This window comes from Macaca thibetana, chromosome 13 (genome assembly GCF_024542745.1).
Source record: "Macaca thibetana thibetana isolate TM-01 chromosome 13, ASM2454274v1, whole genome shotgun sequence".
Taxonomy (NCBI): domain Eukaryota; kingdom Metazoa; phylum Chordata; class Mammalia; order Primates; family Cercopithecidae; genus Macaca; species Macaca thibetana.
Window position 1 is genome coordinate 29,462,866 of NC_065590.1, and position 22,214 is coordinate 29,485,079.

At 34.6% G+C, this 22,214-nt stretch overlaps 1 protein-coding gene across 2 annotated transcripts in view; it reads left to right on the plus strand.

Moving 5' to 3' along the window:
• Positions 1–22,214, plus strand: part of LRRTM4 (leucine rich repeat transmembrane neuronal 4) — a 778,525-nt gene that overhangs the window by 47,108 nt on the left and 709,203 nt on the right. Inside the window, exon 4 of one of the 2 annotated variants that reach the window (XM_050754587.1) lies at positions 17,065–18,610. The exons of the other annotated variant lie outside the window; for it this stretch is intronic. Coding sequence (XP_050610544.1) covers positions 17,065–17,208 — 144 coding nt within the window. The 3' untranslated portion in view covers positions 17,209–18,610. Of the gene's footprint in view, positions 1–17,064; positions 18,611–22,214 lie in introns of those variants that run through there. 2 annotated transcript variants of the gene reach the window in all.

The following is a 22,214-nucleotide window of genomic DNA, read 5'->3' on the forward strand; positions in this document are numbered from 1 at the left end:
AGGGAACATGTCAATCTTTGTAGAAGACAATATAGAAATATAAAACACTTTAAAATATGCATATTATTTAATCTAAAAAGTGTTTCTGAGTAACTCACTGAAAGGAATAATAGACCTTTACATGTGCCTTATCTGTAGAAGAAATTCTATAGAGAAAACAAATTTTATTTGAGATCACTATATATTACTTAAATAAAATACTATGTGCTTATTTAAAATACATGATATATTTATAAAAAAATATTTTAGACATTGTCATGATAGTAACGTGATATCCAGCAATATAAAATGAGTTATAAAAATAATGCTGGCTATCTATCTGTATCTATCTGTACAAGGTTGAAAGTTTGAAGTATTTTTCCCAAAAGGAAAAATATGCCCATAAACTTAAAATTTAAATTTATCATGAGCAATAAATTGGTTGCTTATGAATGAACTGAGTTGCAAAAACAGTACCACCTGTGCTTGTTTATAGGTGTGAATTGGAGTTGCTACCGCTGCAAAACACACTTGGTATATTAGTCAAAAAACAATTTTCTCATCTTTAACATGTTTTGGAGAAAAACATTTTCCCCTCAACATACATTTTCTATCCTGGTCACAAATTTTTCTTGATATCTGTTTATCTGATTTTCAGAAAGTCAGTTGTCTACAATATACTCACTTCCCTCTTTCTCCCACTTTAAAGTTGCTTCACAAAGTGGAGTTTGGACATGTGGATATCTTCTAGATGAGCAAAATTTTATATTATAATTCTGTGATGCGGCCTGAAAGTCAACAATTAAGTTGTGAAAATATTAAATATATTCATATTATGAAGGCATGTGTTATTTGAACATTTCATCATATTTACCCTTTATTATTTGTAATGAGCACAATATGAAAGAATCACTGATCCCACACCCAACATAATTGAATCAGAGGTAATCACTTCTACATCTGCTGGGAACAACTAATTTTGATCCTCAATCAAAACATATTGGATTTAAAGCATTCAAGTATAGGTTGATTATAAAGTACAAGGAAGAAATCTAAAGCTCAATGAAAGATTTTTAATTTTCTTTAAACAATTTGGTACCAGAATTCCTATAACACTTATTTGAATTTTGACCAGTCTATTATCTTGATTTAATTTACACAAGTGTTGGTCTCTAATCTATTATATTGATTCTATTCCAACCTTACTCTTGACATTGCTGTAACCACCTCTATAGAAGTTTCTACTGAAATAGGTTTCTGTGGCTATTTTATATACAATACATAATCTGAGAATTGGCAGTTGGGCTTAGTCAGAAAGCCATATAAATGTTTAAGTCAACAAAGGAAAAAAAATGGGGATACTAAAAAAATCACCTATATAAATAGCGACAGCCCCAGACAGATACCTTAAAATCTACTGAATGTCTTTTGTTTTTCTCTATCAGCCGTTGTCCTCCTCTTTTGTGCTTTTTCTCTCTCATCTTCCCTCCCTCATTTCTTTTCTTTGTGTTGGACTATGCCTCCACACATGTTAACTTTTAAAGTAATTTTCTTTTGATTTCTTTTTTCTGAAAATAGAAGAAAAGCACATAAATTTTTTGAAACTCATGATTGACTTTTTCTTTACCTCTGACCCAGAAATAACAAAAAATCATATTTCTGTTTTAGTGTAATAACCAATATGAGACAATATTAAAACAAGAACAAAACTCAAATCCACCTGGCTCACATTCTAAATAAGTAAAGTAACAAAGAACACTTGCTAAATTGCCAGGAATAATTGAGCAAATGGTTATTTGTAAGAATGATGTACAAGTAGGCTTGGCTTGACGGTTGCAGAGCTTAGAATTCCACCTGCCAAAGAAAATGGAGAAAATGCACAATGGAATGAAATCTCTTTTTCATTTCTTTATTAGTGTCACATACGCTGGTGCCAATGAAGCTGTCAGGCAGATGTTTCGGCTTAAATACCCCTGGCAGTAACTTTATTGAAAATCAACACAAATCATGGTCAACTATTACTTCTTACTCCCCAAAGAAACAATTAAGTCAATGTGACAGCTCAGAAGGCCTCATGGGGCAAAAACTAAAGCTCAAGGTCTGTGAGTGGAAGGTGTTCTGTGTCACAGTTGTCAAGCTGCAACTGGGTCAATGGTCCTTTCTTTATTTGATTTTACTTGTGCACCAGCCCCACTCATTTCTAGAAAGGAAAAAAAAAAAAAGGCTAATAGAGCTATCAGGTGAGCACTGTGCATAAAATCAATCCCATTAGCCTGAAGGAAAAGCAAAACTCTTGTGTCTGAGTGATGTTAATTTGTGTGTATGGCTTTGATTTCACATGGTTTCTTCTTATAAAAATGAGCTGATTTATCCTAAAACTGCCTCCTTAGGATTTTATTGGTAAACATTTGTTTTAAATATTAGAAAAATGATTAAGATTGCATAATGATTATTCATCATCTCAAGAATATATCATAACATTTAGCCATTTGCAAATTGCTTTTATATTCAGTATCCTCCTTGATAATCGGACAATCCAGGAAGACGGGCAGGGAAGATAATGCTTATATGTATAATAATGCCCCCTAAACTGCAGAAAAAAGTAGCCTGAGATATATTTTCTGACTCTAGTTCCTTGATCTTCAATCTACTCTAGGCTGCTTCCAGGTTTAATTTTTGCATGTATCTATTTAGCATTTTAATGTAAAAGTAATAATAGATCTTCATATCACAATCGATTTAATAACAAGTAATACAAGATTGCTGTGAGCAAAAGATGATTAATTCAGCTTAGAATTATGTATACCTGATATTGACTTGTTTAATTCATTTATTTATTCCTTCCTTTATCTCATTCACCAGCCATATAGTTTATCCACCAGCTTCACCTGGAATGGTTGGGAACTCAAACCAGTACCTGGTTTCACATCTTAGCATTGACAGTTACCATTGTTTGATCTTGAGCAGGTGTTGACCTGCTAGATATATGTTTCTTTAATGTAGAATGCATGCAGTAGCCTCTACAACATTGAATTTTTGGGAAGGTCAATTGATATAATAATGTAGTATTACTACTCGGCACCTGCTACATTATTGGTATAGACAAAGCCCTGCTCTTACAGAATCCCCTTCATTTTAGGGAGGACTATAATAATGAAACAAAAAAAGAACACATACAGTTGAATCTGATTCATGGTAGTTATCTTCTGTAAGTGTCCATGAACACTGAGTTAGCACGTCCTATCCCATTGGTCCAAGTGTAAATACAGGGTAGGTTCCTGTGAGCCTCTCGTAACAACACTTTTGTCAATCAATCAGTATATAATTTCTTTGCATGTGTTTCTGTTTAAAGACACTTTCTTTATTATATGTTGTTGATTCACTAACTTTGAACTTACAGCCCATTGGTGCTATAACTTATTTCTGAACGAAGATCATCTAACACACATATTTTATCTGTCAGGTACATTGCAGTCCTTTCTCACTTAGCAACACTAGACCGCACGTCAGCACTACACTTAGGGGCCATTTCACATAGCAAAATCACCAAGAAAAAGCACAAAATTGTAAAAAGGTGGTATACAATAGACTGCGAAGAGGACACTTGTTTAAATATGAGAGCTGAAAAAAGAAGACAGAGATTTGCCTTTCTAGACTGTCAGCTGGTGCCCTGAAGGTGATGCAAATTTTTCACAGCTCAATGCAGGCTTATGAATGACCATAAAAGCACCACAAGGATTAGATTTGGGGTTACAAATGCACTTCAGTAAGTAGTCAAAGTTGTAAATATAAAATTTACACATAATTAGATAAACTGTATATGTGTGTGCATCTGTAAAACATACCTGGTGGCAAAAAGCATCATTGAGGAAAATAAATCAGGATAAAGGAGGTAGAGAATCTTGTTGCTGGTGATGGTGAATGTGTGTTATATATCTAAAGTAGTCAGCGCAGACCACTGTAATAAGCTGGCATTTGAACAAAGACCTCCAAAAAGTTAGAGAAGGTATCAAGTGGATTTCCAGGCAAAGAACATCAAGGGGAAATGATTTGAGACAATATCATAATGGGTTTGTTTGAGGATTAGCAAGGAGACCACATGGCTAAAGTGGAGGAGATGGGGCCAGAGAGGTTGCCAGAGGGCAGACCATGTGAGGCATTAAAAAGGTAATGGCCAATAAGTCAAGTGAGGAAGGGTGTGAGAGTTGAGTGACATAATCAATAAGTTATTTGGGCTTTGTAAATAATAGATGGAAGGGTGCTAAAGATTAAAGTATACATTTAGGAGGCTACTGTGATTCCAGAGTTTATTATAATAGTTTGGCTGACAGATGATATTTTAAGCCAGGATGGTTAGTAGTCAGTCAATCTTGGAATTTATTTGGAAAATAGAGTTGATAGCATTTGCTGATGGTGTATAAGGTATAGGAATAAATGAGTCCATAGTAACTGTATGATGACTATCTGAGCAGCAAGAAGAACAGAATTGCTTTCAATGAAGAGGGGCTGTATACAGAGTAACTAAAGAGGAAAGAACAATCAATAATCTGGTTTTGTGTATGTCAAGTTTTTAGGTGCACACTTAAAATGCAAGTGGAAATGTCAAGACTGTGGCAGTCATTGCATCTGGAGTTTAGGGAAAAGGCCTGAACTAGATATAGATACATAGATATATAGACATCAGAAGTCAGCAACATATGGAGGATGTTTAAAGCCAAGACACTAGAGAGAATCACCAAACAAGAAGCACTGAGAGAGAAGAGGTCCTAATAGTGAGTCCTGCAAATTAAATTACTAGATGACTTGTGGTCTTAAGTCTTTATACTTACTTTATTGGTATTAATTGAGTCCCACAAAATTTCCTATGATTTTTGAAAAAACTGGCATGCTTCTGCTGTATCCTAATCCATATAATCTAAATGGAAAGGCAATGTTGTCTATTTAAAAAACATTGGGTTTTGTTTTAGAGACTGCAGAGAGTAGTTTTGTGTTCTCTCACTACAAAAGCAAAATCTAAAGACAAACGTTATAATGAAAAACTCAGATGAAGCATTAATTCTGATCGGAATTCACCCTGTGGTACCAGGGTACATTTTTACAGGCTGTCAACAATCAAGGTTGTGATTGTACCTAAACTTTCTCATAGTACCTGATGTAACATCCTTGGACCTAATGCTTACTTAACTGATTCACCTTTCTGCTTAGTGTTTCTCATTGTAGCAAATGAATGCCTTCTTGTAGTTCAGTATTTTAGTTGTTCTAAAAATACACTCTTATGTCTTCCTTTTCAAAAGTATTTTATGCTTTCAAACACTTGCTTTGTGTTATTTGGTCTCTGTTTTATGTAATTTTCAACGTATTTGGCATCAACTTGGTGTGCCTTCCAAAATTCTTATGTCCATCCATCTGCCTGTCCATATGCCAACAACTAGGATATATGGCTCTTAATCCTTAGCTCTTAAGGGAAAAGCAAGACTATTTGTAATCAAATATTCTACCTTGTCATATGACATGTAATCCTGAACAACAGGCACAGCTTACTTGCCTAGTATTGTGCATTTTTGAAATGGTTTTCCTCACAGCCCAAATATATGCCCCTGCTTTTCGATATCAGTCCTAACAAACTATGCCTTATAGAGCTAATACAAATCCTGAGTGACTTTCACTTCTTATCCTCTCTGACCCAACCATGCCTTTCAAAGCAGTTTATAATATTAACTTTCCTGAAATATAAATTCATGGTGATTAACTGCACTTTTATAAATAAGAAGTCTTTGTTTAAATTAACTACCATATTAAACTCATCATCGCTTAAAAATGGAGACAATTAGATCTGCCTTATCTGCCCTTAAGAGTTGTATAAAAATGTCATCAAGAGTATAAAGTACTATAGAAGAAGAAGGTTTCCCTTGAATATGTATAAATTATAATACCAAGCATAATTATAGCAATACATGTATTCATATATATGTTTTAAATATATATGCTATACAGATATAAAAAAATTCAATCGTCTTCCCTTTCCAGAGTGAGATTGATATCTTTAGTTTGCCACAATTCATCATCTCGCTTTCTTAAAATCTCTTTATATATTCATCAAAATTAGGGCCTTTATTCTGGAATCAGATGGAAATGAAATAAAGTCTTTGGCTTTCTCATTTGCATAATTGCAAAATTTTGATTTATGTGTTAACCTGGCACTAATTCCCGTCTATTTCTTGGCAGTGTCTTTACTGTTAGCAGCAAGCTTATTTTTTCAGTACATTAGCTCTCTATTACTAAATTTCAGTTCGAATTCTTTGTAGGATTTTTTTCCTGCCCCCTAACACATTCTCTCTTTCACCATCAAATAGGCTTCTGTTTTAGTAGTTTATTAGTGGCCTTCTGTGAAATAAAGACGCTTCTGTGTGGGCTGCAGTTGCCCATTGCCCCTGCTTTCAGAGGCAAACCCTTGCTGCTTCCTTTGCCCAGACATACTCTGCAGTTATTAGAGATCACCACTGCAGTCTGACTACTTTCCCCAAATGTAAATGCTTAAGCAGAAATAAGCTAACCTCTTTCCCTCTTGCATTCCTTTCCTCAATGTCTTTTATCCTTCCTTTAAAGAAACTAGCTGAAGTTGGGTATTAAAGCACAGTTTCCGTACTTCTTGACTGAGGCTCCATCTGCACCAATGGGGCATCGTTCAGCCATGCCTAAGGGAAGAGCTGGAATCATTTTCCATTTCAGTACAAATGTAGCAAAAACAGACATCGTATGAGGTTATTCTAAAACATTAAGATCTCAGAATGGGTCCGTTTAGCAGATGTTTTCTGTCATGTCTGCAGTGACTGAAGGTGGGGTCTTTTGCTGCTCAAATGTGAGAAAGGAGAAAGGATCCATTTGGAACTTAGGTATATGGCCTGTGTGGGGGTAGACTTCACATCATGAGAGTTTGGCCAGGACATTGGCACCAGGAGGAGAGCAGGGAGAGAGCCAGGGTAGTATGTGATGCCCTCTAGACTCCTCCAATCAGAATGTTTGTCCCCAAAGCTGGAGTAAGAGCACTAGCATGGCCCCAGAGTGCTCTGTACCAAGGCCTGTGCTGGCATTCACCATGCTGCATGGGGATTGCCCCTTGATGTGTCTGTCTGCTCTATTAGCTTCAAAGCACAATGGGGACTTGGTGTCCAGATACTTCAGTATTTGAAGATTTCCAATACTTGAAGAATAAATAGGAGAATACTTCAAAAACACTGGAAGCAAACCTTGAATTTATAGCATGCTATAACACAATGATCATTTTGCCCATTCTTGTCTTCTTCTAGACAAGAAATGTGTATGATGTGCTATAAAATTCTCAATAAATAATGGTTCTTAGTTCACATGCTGCCCCAAACATAACATACTACCATACTTATATTGAAAAATAAATATTTGTCACATGAGGACACAAATGGAAAAATGAAAAAAAAATTATCAGTGATACCTAAACATAAAAATAATTAATGTGGTTTTGATGAAGAAGTCCTTCTCTGTTACTTTCCTATCCTTTGGTTTCTATTCTTTTGAGAAGAAGTGATGGGAGGGTATAAAATACATACCATATCATCGTCACTGGCAGGATATCCCATGATGGATATTTATAACAGCATGAAAACTTTGGAGAAAAAAAAATCTAATGAAATAAACAATACAAAAATAAATAGACAGAAATCCAAGTGGCATGACTTTTTTACCCCTTAGCTGACATAGAGAACTATATAAGTACCTCTTTTTGTAACTCAGAAGTAAACAGTATTGGGAGAAAACAGACAAATCAATAAATAACCTTTATTTATATTTTTTAATATATTTTTTTCAGTGTTGATACTCAATGTTTTTTTTTAGCACACAAAAATGTGTTTCTTCTCTTAAGGTCTTGTCATTTTCCCTACCATCCAAACTTAAGATCGCTCTGTCACATATTTCACATATTTTTCTTATAAATGTGTAATTTTTAAAACAGAATGTAATTTTAAATTGTGTCCAAAGCTACTGTTACATTATATATGAACTCAATCTCAGTCTAACTAATAAACTGCTGTGCTTGGGCCTATTTTTATGTTAACATGTATTATTCTTAGCACACGCTTAAGAGATTACTCCTACTATCTTGATGTTTAAGAATACAAGTGTTCAGGGTTACATGTACACATGTGCACTCATAAATGTGTAAGTGAATATGTGTACTGTTGGGCCATCTGAAGTGGAATTTCATCCAAGCATCTAGACTGTAAAAAAAGTGACTAGATAGCTTTAGTCATCCTTGATAGTCACTGGTGAATAAGAATCCAGAGCAGCAACTGCATGGCTTTTGTCCTTTCTGAGTCCTACATGATAGAGATGTCATGTGTGGAACTGTCCATGGATGGGGCTGAGTCTTGCTGTCACTCGTCACATTGGGCATTCCAAACTGATAATCCATGAGTAAATAAAGGAACACTGTGCTGATTACCAGGGCCAAGTGGGAGGGCAAAAAAAAAAGAGTCAGAACTGTGGATCAGACACATCTTTTAACCACACATATTCAACTTCTTCTCCCTAACCAAAATAATCAAAGTGATTACAACAACAACAACAACAAAACAGCCTGTTTTATTTAAAAAAAAGTTAGCGTGTGAAATTTAATTATTTAATTTCAGTGCCAATATGAGTTTATCAAACAGAAAACAAAAGTTGCCATAGTTTGAGGCCAGGCACGGTGGCTCACGTTTGCAATCCCAGAACTTGGGAGGCCGAGGCAGGCGGATCACTTGAGGTCAGGAGTTTGAGACCAGCCTGGTCAACATGGTGAAACCTTGTCTCTACTTAAGATACAAAAATTAGCTGGGTGTGGTGGCGGGCGTCTGTAGTCCCAGCTACTTGGGAGGCTGAGGCAGGAGAATCAATTTAACCCAGGAGGTGGAGGTTGCAGTAAGCTGATATCATGCCACTGCATTCCAGCCTTGGCAGCAGTCTTGCTCTGTGTCCAAAAAAAAAAAAAAAAAAGTTGTTATAGTTTGAAATTTTTTATCATAGCACTAAATATTTTATTGGAGACAGATTCTTTCAGAAACAAATAATTGGAATTTTGTTGGGTTGGCATCTTATATACCTGAATTTGTCCATTTTTGACAAAGAAAAACAGTGTATAAGAAGCATCACTTAAATGTTAATAATATAAAATGAAGATATGTCTTAAAAATGGACTAGTAGATGGATGAAATTGTTCATTAAATGACTCTAGTGGACTGCATCAGCTACCTTCACTTCCTTGAATTAAGGCATCTCTCTCAGAACATTAACCTCACGTTTGAGACTGCAAAACTTGAAAGACTTATACTCAGCTGCCAGATATTCTCATTATTTTATTTTTCTTGCTTAGTGGTAGCCACGATCGATTTAATTCGGACTCCCCTGAAGTAACTAATTTAGGGTCTTTTAGAAATCAGAATTCTGCAGAAACAGAGTTCTTTTCACCTCCATCCAATTAAATTCACAAGCCTTTACTGTCCCCATATGCCCCTTTCTGATAAGCTTTGTTCAGAATTGAAACTCTGCTGAGAACTGATCTGAATTTAATTCTATTGTTTCTAAGAAATGTATCCCATAGTTAAAGACTTGTTGTTTCTCTCTAAAACAAAGATTTTCTCGTTACATAAAAGGAGTCACGGCTGCTTAGGGCCAGAGTTAGACAAGTATTATGCTCTATGAATGGATTATAATCGCTAAGCAAAACAGAAGTGCAAAGGGAAAAAAGTCCATATTGCATTTGAGAAGCCTGCTGCTTTTATCATTACCTAGTTGCCAGCTCCCTGTATGTATTTTTCTGTAATAGGAATTTAATCAGTAAAGAGGCCAGGAACACAATATCCATGCAAACCAAAGAAATGTTGCTCAAACCAATAAATAAATCCAAACAGAAACCATAACTTTGTAACCATTGTATTCTGGAAGAAAATGCTTTCCAGGACCACTGATAGGTAAAACCTTTGGCAGAAACATGTGTTTCTTATTTATATAAGTATTAGTTTGAACCAAGTTTGAGTGGGTAGGAGAATCTTAGGTTCCTCTCTGTATTATAAAATTGTTGGAAATTTTCCTTGACCCCCACCCCTCCCCGTACCATTTTTACACAGGAGAATAGCAACCATAGAGCAACCTCCCTTACGGACTAAAGAAGATCTCTTCTGATGTTTGCTTTTAAATGCAGATATCCTTGGGAGAGGGACTAGAACACATTATTAACAGCTGTGATGTTATAAATTCACTTTTCTCCCTACAGCAAAAATGAACAACAGTGGGGAAACGTTGTGTCAAATTAAAACCCCATAAGTATAATCCACCTTTATTTCACACTATCTTCTCAGATACATATTATGTTCACTTTGTGAATGAATGAAATTTCAATTCACATGGTTTACTAACAAGCTAAAGGAAATACTTCATTCATTCATAAGTCAAGCATTTGTTGAACACTTACTATTTTTTCAGTTGTGATTTTAATAGATAGATACTATATATTATATGAATACCAGACATCAATTCTAAAGTTCGTGAAGACTGTATGTTACCAGAAGCAGAAAGACCATTTAAAAAAACTAAATTGCAGTGTGGGACTTTGAGCCTCTGAGACTATGAAAATGATGTATTCCATAATTTTTGTTCTCCAACATGCTTTATCTCTAGGTAAAGAATAATTAGATTCAATTCGACCCTAAAATATTAATGGTTTTGTGTATTATATGTCTTTATGTTATTTGTTTATTGGAACAGAATATTTTAAAAGAGCTGTTTTCAATCATTAGTTTATATAACACACACCTGGTTAGCTTGTCAAACAATGCTGATTTTTATTGCCCAACCCAGAGGTTCTGGTTTTGTCATCCTTTGTAGAGAGTTATTTTATTAAGTGTCTCATATGATTCTGATGCAGAGGGTTCATTGGCTACATTTTGAGAGGCAATCTCATCAAGGAAGTGATAGTTAATATTACTTATCCAACATGATATCAGACCTCACCACGAGAGTTCTGAAGAACAAAAAGTTCCTAAGACCAGTTCATAACTGAGAGCTGCTTGTTCCATCCATGTGAATCTGTAGCCCTTGAAATGTGCACAGTCCAAATTAAGATGGGCTGAACATGTAAAAAATGCACTAGATTTTGAAGACTTAGTTTGAAAAAAAAAAGAAATAGCTCATTAATAATTTTGATATCAATTACATGCTGAAATAACATGTTAGAAATATTAGATTAAATTAAATATATACATTACTTTTACTTTTTCTATTTTAATGTGACTATTAAAAATGTAAAATTATATGTGTGATTCACATTAGCTTTCTATTAGACAGTACTGTCGCAAGCCAAATATGAGTCCTTATTTATTTATTTAAAAATCTATAGAAAGTGATTTCATTGTTAACCTAAACTTGCATTCCAGTGTCATGTTACTGTGGCACAGATGGTCTTGCTGATTCTTCACTGTTCTTACCTCATGTGATAACTGTAACTGGCATGTGCGCTCTTCCCTTCCTAGGTTCTGCATCAGCCTGCATCCAGGTCATTTTCCTTGTCTGTCCTTCAAAATTAGAATTTATCTCAATTACCCGATGGTCCTACTAGTCCATCAGGCCCAGTCACAATTTCATCTTCTGTAAGAAACATTCACCATTTACCAGTAGTATTTATTGTATAACTTTGTATTCATCGATTCATCAATTTACTCAAAAAATTGCTGACTATCTACTATTTACTAGTAAGCATGGAAGGAGCTGTTGTATAATTGTGCACTGGTAATATTTCTTAACATTCTATACTGTATACTGCCACCCCCCATGTGGTGTACAGAGGAAGTGTACAATTCCCAACTATGCTAACACTATTCAATGTATCACTACAGCTGCTGTTGCAGTGCAACTATGATAAAATATGTACATCACTTTCATTATTCATATTCTACTTGTAAAAAGGGGGTTGAACTAGGAGGAATGTAGCAAGGTCTGTGAATGAGAAAAACAATCTCAGCATCACTTTTAGAAGTGTAAAATATATAATGGCCTATTATTTATAGAAAATATGGTTGCTATTCTCTAGTGGTTTTTTTGGAGGATAATTACAATTGTAAAAATGCACTTAGAAACTATAAATATGTTCCATAGAGTCGTGTTGCAATGTGAGTATCTGCGAGCTATTTTGAATTGAATAATTATGAACATGTGGGAAATTTTGATTTATTGATTAAAAAGAATATTTATGTGGAGGTATAATATTTGAGATTTTCAATGTACAGCATATTCATGAAAATACCTTGACATTAAAAGAAAGGGTTTTGTTATTTACAATCATGTGCCACATAACAATGCTTTCATCAATGATGGGCCACATATACAACTGTGGTCCCATAAGATTATAATATTGTAATTTTAGGTACACAAATGCTTACCATTGTGTTAAAATTGCCTTTGGTGTTTAGTACAGTAACATACTGTGCAGTTTTGTAGCCTTGAAGCAATAGGCTATACCATACAGCCTAGGTGTGCAGTAGGTTGTATTATCTAGGTTTGTGTAAGTCACTCTATTATGTTCACACAATGACAAAATCACTTAATAATATATTTCTCAGAATGCATTTCCACTGGTAATAAAGGCATACTACATTTACTAAATCGATATAATCAAATAGTTAATCTGGCATTAATAATTCTCCCTAGTTCTTTAGTCATTTCTTCTGTGTAACTTTCATAATATTTGACCCCCACCCCCCTTACACACACAGACACACACATGCACACTGTTCTAGAATGCTTCCTTAAAATAAGGAGGTTGCCCTAGTCTCAAAATCTTAAAAGCCATATGTGCATTGATTTCTGCACAGGTAGGCAATTTGTGATTTTATTTTTCCTTATGCTGATTGCTAATTAGGGCGGATGCAAGACCTACTTTGTTTCCATTTAAAAGCCTTTGCTTGGGAGTATTTCATCATCTGTGAATCCAGCAACAGCATGAATATCAAAAAGAGAGCTGTTGGTAGTTCTTCCTGCCACCTGTTTTTATTTTTTATTTTTTTTTTTCCTGGTGAGCCAGCGGTGAATTTCCATATGTTAGGACATTTCCTTTTAAGGTTTCCTTATTTCATAGCAGGAGGTTTATTAACTGATTGGTGATAGCCAGAAGTGAGATTAGGGCCTGGGTCAGGAAGTGTGAAGAGAATGCTGGTCTCCAAGTAATCCTTGTTGTTATTTTTTACTGAGCTTGTTCAAATTCCTATTAGAGAGAAATGCTAAGCCACAGTAATTCCTATGTGATGGAAGACTATCCATATATTTGGACTAATTGCCTTTTGTTAGCAACAATAATAATTCCCTTGAAAGATTTGGTTATATTTTGATAATGGCTAATTCTTTCTGTCAGATATTTCAACATCTACTGGAAATGAAATCGTGAATACTTCAGAGTTCACATCATGGCTTTCTCAATACTGTGAAAAAGACAACAGGCAAACTGACCGTTACAATAGGGCATAGTAAGAGTTTTGTATGGAATATTGTGGGAACAAAGTATATGAGGCATTTAAGTCAGACTTGCTGAAGAAAGTGTCAATTCTGCTGCTAGTTTAAATGAGTAGATAACTAGGATTAAAAAAAAAAAAAAAAGGACTCTTCAGTTGTTCTCAGTTTGCATTCACAGAGGAGTGAATTCCAGATACCATTTTATTTCAATGCTCGAGTGTTATGGACTGACTAATGTTAATGAATACACACAGAAAGAGCAACCAGTTTTTGCTAAAAGAAAGCAGACAATGCCAACAATAGGAGAAAGAAATAGCAGTTCAGTCAGCCTTTTGAGACAATTGATTGAAAATTCTTTCTGTTGGTTGCTCCGTGTAATTCAGTATTCCCAGGGCAAGAGAACAAAATCAGCCAGGGCAGGGCATGCTCAGAAAAAGTCTATCATGTTCCCAAATCCTCAGAACGAATTGAATTAACTGTGAAGAAGTTGCTTAAGTCCACAGCAAAAGAGGAGCATGTGTGTAATTTTCTTCTTTCTGAAAAAAAAGCTTGATATTTTTTATTTTGAAAATCTCAAAAATAGTCATTATTGAAAATATGCTATTCCTTATGATTACAGTTTTGTGCTATATTTCTATTTTATTGCATAGAAGTAATTAGAGGTAGGGAATGGGTATTTTAACATTTCAGTCCATATGGCACTGGAAGTTTGTAATCTCTTCCATGGCAGGAAGATGTGTGTATCCAGTGAGAAATCCAAGATATTTAACCAGCACTCAAATGAGCAAAACCAGGGAAATTCAAATATTGGGGCTGCTGGCAAGTACTGAGTTTGAATAAATTTCTCTGCAGTTGAGGGTATGTACAATAACCAGAAAGCAAAATCCATAGTAGCGATGGCTATCTGCAGGAGATTCATAATCTGTCCCCATATATTTTCATGTTTTATAAAATAAATATATATTTGAGTCAGAGGAAAAGACTTCAAGGTCAGCAGATAGAACTCTCTTTCTCTTTCTTTCTCTCTGTCTCTCACTGTGTGTGTAAATGTATGTATATAAAAATATACTGACATTTACTGACATTTTAAAGAATTTTAAAGAAAATTTAAGTACATCAAAAAGTCAATTTAAAATGATTGCCTCTAGGTTTAAATTTTCTGTTAATTACTTATTGTATAATTTTCAAGATCTTTAAAATGTAGTCTATATTTTATTTCTAATGGGGGTAAATATTAGTTTTAAAAAAGTCAGGCTTGGGGCAAGGGACATGGGTTGCAATTCCTAGTGTCACACCAGATGACTAACATGCAACTGCCTTATTCAAAGTTACTGCTCAGCTGGGGTGAGGGCAATGCAAACTTTTTATGTGGCTTTTATACTGGTCCTTACCTTTTGTTTTAAAACTTAGTAACAGAGAACCAGTAGCTCTAAGAAATGCAAAATGCATTGTCTAACTAGCAAATCAAACACTTAAAATATTATCATTTTCCAAGCAGCATATATTTAAGACAATGCATCATTTCAAAAAATGTACTTCATAATCAATTAACTTATTGTATGTGAATAATTATTTTCGTCAATGAACCACAAAGATCATCATTTTAAGTTCATTTTTTATGGTTGTCAGGACTTACTAAAATGACCTCAGAAAATAAACTACCTGGGGAAGTTTCTTTATTCTTGCCTGGGCCAAATGAATATGCAAATATTATTTATTTTCTTCCTCTTCAGACCAGTAGCTATAATGACTTCTCTCTTACTGCTAACAGAAAGCTCATAGTAGTGAAGTAACTTAACCAAAGTTATATGGCCAAGAAGTGTGCAAATTCAGCCTTGTCTTAGTCTGGCAGTCATACTCCTTCCACATAATAAAATGCAGTTAATATGTTTAAAAATAAATCAAAAAGAAATTACATTTGTCTCTGGTATGAGAAGCAGCCTAGGTTACTTGAATACATGGGGGATATTCAGGGAGTCAGAACACTAAGCATATTAAACACATACAAAAATGTATATTGATCAGCAGCTATCCAGTTATTTAGGCATTCTTTCAGTTTCACATGTGTTTTCTTGTATTCCTCTGGGTATCCGTGGTGAATGCAGACATGGAATTCTTTCAATTAGTTCACTCAAGTGGAAGGAGAAACGTAGTAATTTGAAGATTATCATTTTTATCATGATCATAGAATAGATTGGGATTTGATGAAATGGCATTGTAATAAGAAGCATGTGTCTAAACATAGTAAGAGGCAGAAGCTCATTGCTAAAAGGCATGATTAGCTCATGAGCATTCAAAACTTCATCAGCATAAATGATTATTCAAAAGCCCCAGTTTGATGGTAAGGTGTTTGTTTGTTTGTCTGTACGTTTGCTTTATTGGGGAGATTTTTTTTTTTTTTTTTTGCTAAAACCAGTTTATACACTAAAAGTATGAAGCTTATAATGTGAGTCATGAAAAAATAACTCATTTCTCTGTCTCCTATTTTACTGAAATTTATTTCGTAGGGGCTTCACCTGGGTTTGACATTAAATATGTTTAACATAAACTGTTTATACAAGTGTCATGAATTGCATGATATGATGTTTTGTAAGGGAGCAACATTTTATAGTACTTACTCTATAGTGGGATCTGTGCAGCGATATCATCAAAAGTCAACTCCTAATTTTTAGAAAAAAAAACTAAATTTGTATTTTATTAAGGACTTTTACAATAAGGTTCATGAGAGGACCTACACCCTTCATTGCTGTATATGTCTATGTATATCTATTTATTTAAACACAGAAAATAATTCTTATTTTAATGTGTTGAGTGTCAGGTACACCTGAAATAATCAACTTATCTGACATTCAAAAAAATAAAATAAAATGATGCTTCAATTTTACTGCCCCTGAAGTGATCCATAGCTTAATAGCACAATAACAAAAGTTAAGTAAAAACCTGGCACATTTCTCCCAGGAATGAGGTGAAGATAAAGTCAAATTTTTGAGAAGATAAATAATAGTACCTTCAGGCATTTTATAGAGTGGAGCTTTTAATTTTACTGTTTTTTATTGTTATTATTTTGGACAAAAATGAAGGCTGGAACTTTTTGAATAAATATAAATAACAGATTGTGATATATTTCAGGTTTTTTAAAGTAAGACTTTCCATACAGTTAGTATAAACATTTTAAAAATCCACAGAGAAGACAATATGGTATCAGAAGCAGAGAAAGAAACAAAGGGCATGATTTCACAAACCTGTGGGTATGGTACTGCAACATCGGTTGCATGTGTATGTAATATGGCAATCAGAGCTCACATATTTAAACTTTCTGCCTCATTTTTGAATTTCCACTGAAATGACAGAAATAATACAATGACAATCCCTAACAATATTAAAATCTAGGATGCCACTCAAATTGGGAAAATATTGACAAATTTCTACAGAATAAACTGTAACAATGGACATGATGAAATGACAGTTAGCCATCCACTGAACCTTTGCAAGGAAGGAATAAACCTGCCTAGATACAAGGCGTGGAAACTGTACTATAAAATCTCACTAACATACTTTATTTTGCACCAGCAGAAGCCGGAGCCAAGGGCAGTTGATGGAAAGTGCAAATGGATTTCATTATTCCCCCAGATTTATACCAAACACTGGAGTCAATTCCATGGGACAACCTGCCACAGTGCTGCTTCCCAGGTTACATTGGCAAGTATGGCTTTTTAAATAAAACAAGGCAGTGCTACAACTGGCTCCAAATGAAGAGAGTGGTGCCAGCTCTAAAGAGTGCCACTGACCCAGCTAATGCCTGCTGCTCTGAGAAATACAAAAAGAAACGACTTGGCAGAAAGGTGAAACGCTATGTCTCTGCTCTTTCTGGCTATAGCTCCCTTGTTACTCCATGCTGGCAAGTGAAACTAGAGGAACTCTAAAACTTGTTATTTATTCTTTTGTCTGATCCTGAAATATTTGAACAGAGATTAACATCTAATCTGATAGATCCCACCTCAAATCCCAAACCTGAAAAATAATTATTGACTGTCTGTACTCCGAGGGATAAAAAAATATTGGACATATGCAAGAACTAGGTTTTTGAAAAAGGAAGAGTCAATCTACGGATTGAAACCAGTGCTCCCTGTGAGCGATTTGGCAGTACCCTCACCTGGATAATTTTAACTGCCATCCAATTTGGGCTCCCTGCCTCTAGCCTGACTTCCTTTCTCTAAATCCATTGTCTGCGCTGAAGCCAGAGTGAACTCTCTAAAATGAAACTGTGGCAGCAGGGCAGGGTGATCCAGGAAGGCATCTCTTACCAAGTGACCTTTGAGCTGAGGCATGATGATGAGAAGGTGCCAGGTGATGATATTTGGAAGGCTGTTCTAAAGAAAGGAACCAAAAAGGTCAAGGCATTAATTTAGGAGTAAGGTAGGCATGATGGAGGGACAGAACCAAATTGTATAGTTTCAGTGCAGAGGCAAGACAGAAGAGGAGAAAGGTATAAGAGGACATCAGAGATTTATAAAGTGAACAATAGGAAGATTACATTATGTTTTATAGTACCAGATACAGCATTACATTTTCTTTTTTGTAAATGGCAGTGGAAAACTATTGGAATGTTTTCAAGTAGGATAGATATATGATGTAATTTGTCTATGAAAATATTATTCTGACTGTTGCATGGAAAATAAATGAAGGCAGGAATGTTGATGTGAAAGTTCTCTTGTAGCCCAGCTAAGAAGTGAAGGCAATGGGGTTAGAGTTGTAGATAGAGAATTAAATAATGTACAGATATATACGAGGTCTTGAGGAGTATTTAGATACACCTGTTTGGAGATGGAGGCAATGAGGGAAAGAAAGCAATCAAGAATGACTTTAAGCCTATCCAACTCTCATTTACTGAGAGATAAAAATCTGAGATAAAAACAGATTTTGTGGTGACAGGGGGAAATAAAGTGTACTGACATGGCTTTGTTAAGTTTAAGATGCCATTATAACTCTGGGGAATGATTAGGATTGGGGACATGATTTTAAAATTAATGAGCCTATAAATAGTATTTTTAAAAATCACTGAGAAAAAAATCACCAAGAGAAGAGAAGCAAAGGCTTGTCAAAGAATTCCACCTTGTGATATAGCTATATATCTATAGATATATAACTATATCTATAGATAAAACTATATATCACAGTTCCAGGTGAAATATATATATATATATAAAGGGGTCAAATATATTGGAAAAAGTTACTGATAACTGATCTTGAGGACTGTTCTCTCATATTTTGATTTTGAAATAGACATTGAGGTACTTTTACAAATTAGTATAAAAATCACATTTTATATATATGTATAACAATTGAAATGTATTATATATTATTTATGTTTATTTTATATATACAGAATGTATTCAAAGAAATGAAGGGTTGGAAGATGAGGGAAAATGAAGGATGGTGTTACAGAAAATTAGAGAAGGAAGTATTTCAGTAGAAGGCTGTAAATAACTGTGATAAATGTTGAGAATGACAGAATAAGATAAGATCAGGCTACATACCATGGATATGGCAAGAAGAGGTGATTGGTGACCTCCTAAGAATGCTTTCAAGAGTAGAGAGGTGAAAGATGTTCTGAAAGACAACTGAAAAGCAAGCTATTGGAGATGTAAGGCACAAGGTCAAGAGAGATTTTAATGTGAGATAAACTACATTAAAACATTGGTAGATGGGAGTAATACAATGAAGAGAGAATGAGGATGTTGGAGAGAATGAGGATAAATTCAAGAGTGAGGTCAATGAATGAGTCAAAAGGAATAGAAACTGTATTTCAAAGGGACAGGCAGGCTTCAGTTATAAGCATGGACAGTTAGCCTACTTTAGTTTGAGAATGCAAATTATTTGTGGAAAGAAGTCAGTAGAAATATTTGATAAAAGGAAAATAAAACCAATTCTTTTTTTAATCATTTTTCTATGAAATATTAGAAAACATCATTAGTTGAATATATGACTTGGGGGAAAATAGTAAAACTTTCAGAGAATTTTTAGGGTAGCATAGTAAATAGTAAACAGTAGACTGCATCAGGAATTTATGGATTAAATGAGTGTCCACTTGAAATTTATGATCACAAGCATAAACTGAATTTAGTCAGTAGGGATTTGTGATTTTCTGTAGCAATGTCTCACTGATTGGGTAAAATTCATTTTGGAATTTTAATTAAAGAGCTCAAGGTAGGTGACATGGAGGGATTTATGCATGTTGACAAGGAGTGCACACTAGTTACAGAAAGTCTACATCAATCTAGAAAAGAAGTGGAGTCATGAAACAGGTAATGAATAAGGAAAAATGGATAAAAACCAGAGGATTACTGGCAAAGGAGTTTAGGAGAAAGGCCATAAAAGTTAGTATTCTGGAATGGTGGAGAGTGATATTGGGAGAGTGGGCTGTTCCAAATGAAGATTTTATTGGAAGAGCAACTTTTATTGGAAGATATGGCTATGCATGTAGAAGGCTAATGTGAAGTGATAAAAAAGGAATTTGGGGTGTAGGGGATCTAGGAACTAAGAGGCAGGGTGTTGGACAGATGAAGGATGAGGACAGAACACGGAGCCATGTAGTAAATAAATGAGAGAGAGTGACCAGTAGCATAGAGGTAATGGTGAGAGAGGTGCAGGAGGAGGGAGAGAAGAGAAGAGGTTTGAGAAGAATAGGAAAAGAGGGTATGAAAATAAAATGAAGAGTGAGAGGTATATGTACCCCTCCTTAGGCTGGAAGTATGTGGTATGTTGGAGGCAAGCTTATTTTAAAGAAGACTGCACGGAAAACCCTGTCATATGGAGCCACTTGGATTTCAGGTGGATCAACTAGGTTACCATGGCAAAAAGGGGTCAAATATATTGGAAAAAATTACTGATAACTGATCTTGAGTACTGTTCTCTCATATTTTGATTTTGAAATAGACATCGAGGTACTTTTACAAATTAGTATAAAAATCACAATATTTGAAAAATATTTTGAAAATAATACGATAGTCTCTATGGTCTCTATGTTCAAGCTTGCATGAAATTTCAGGACATTCATTTAAAAATGTGGCATTTATTTATTTATTTATTTAGAGACAGAGTCTCGCTCTGTCACCCAGGGTGGAGTGCAGTGGTGCTATCTCAGCTCACTGCAACCTCTGCCTCTCAGGGTCTCAGGGTCAAGAGATTCTCCTGTCTCAGCCTCCTGAGTAGCTGAGATTACAGGTGTGTGCCACCACACCTGGCTAATTTTTATGGTTTTCGTAGAGACTTGAGTTTTACCATGTTGGCCATGGTGGTCTCAAATGCCTAACATTCAGTAATCTGCCTGCCTGCCTCAGCCTCCCTAAGTGCTGAGCTTACAGGTGACAGCCACCGTGCTTGGCCAAAAAAATAAAAAAAAAAAATAATAATAATAATAATAAAAAGGCAGAGGGCTTTTAGATTAAAAAGAAAGAAGAAAACTCATATTCATCAACACATTTATTGGGCATCATTTATATGTTAAATATTTACCTACATGCCAATGATACATTATTGAGTAAAGTTACTAAATGAACTAGTTCATCTATACTTTCTCAAGTTAAATGACTAGCAAGATATAAAACCAAAAAACAAATGAAAAAAAACCTTTTCTTTCTGTGACATTTACTGGATTATGTCCATAGTACTCTGAAGAGTAGCGGTTCATTGCTTGTCAATATCCACCAAGAATGTACACGGCAGCCAGTGGGGATTTACGCTAAACCTGAGTCTGTTGAGTTCGCTTGTAAATCTGTTTCTATGTTACGGTTGTTTTGTATTGTTGTAATTCAATTAAATACGAAATAAACTTTGAGAAGTGTTTATTCGATGAAAACTAACTTGAATGCTATAAAAAAATGCAGTAAAGAAAAGTCACTAACAACCATTGTTATGTAGCATTAGGTGTGACTGTCACAACTTTAAATGATTGGGTAAAAGTACTAAAAAAGCAGATTCTTCTCTCAGATTCCCTGGCTAGGGTGCAGAAGTTCTTGTTCCTCTTTTAGGAATTAAAATGCAGGTGTTCATTAAAGAATAAGCAAAACTACATTTACAGGTTTATGTTAAAATTTTAAAAAATATATTATTTACACTTCTTCATGAATTTCTGCTTTAATAGACATTATAGAATAATTGACCAATTACAAGTTCCAGTATCCTATTATAATCAAACAAATATATAATTCTAAGTTATAATAGGGGCTTTAAAAGAAAGTGTCTGGTGTTATGAGAGGAGGTAGTAAGGTGAGAGGTGGAATCTGTTGTGTGGGGTATTCAAAGAAACTTTGAATTGACATCTGAGAGGTAAGCAGATGCTAACTAGGTGAACCAGAAAAAAAATTGCTCTAGAAAATAGAAATATTACAAAAATTTGGCCAGTATAACAGAAAATGGGGGTAAGAAAACAAAACAAGGAAAAACAAAAAATTAAATACTATTATGAAAGTATAAATTAAAGGCTATGAAAATAAATGTGAATGGATTAAACAATTTATAGTAAGACAATTTAACAATGTGCTTTTTATGAAAGATATACCCAAAAGAAATACCACAGAAATATCAAAAACAAAACAATAAAGAAATATTGACAAGTAAAAAATGGAAAATATAACATTACTTTAGATAGATATAGTATATCAAGAAAAGCAGAATTCAAGGATAAAATTTATCAAATACCACTGATAATTATGTTATAAGGA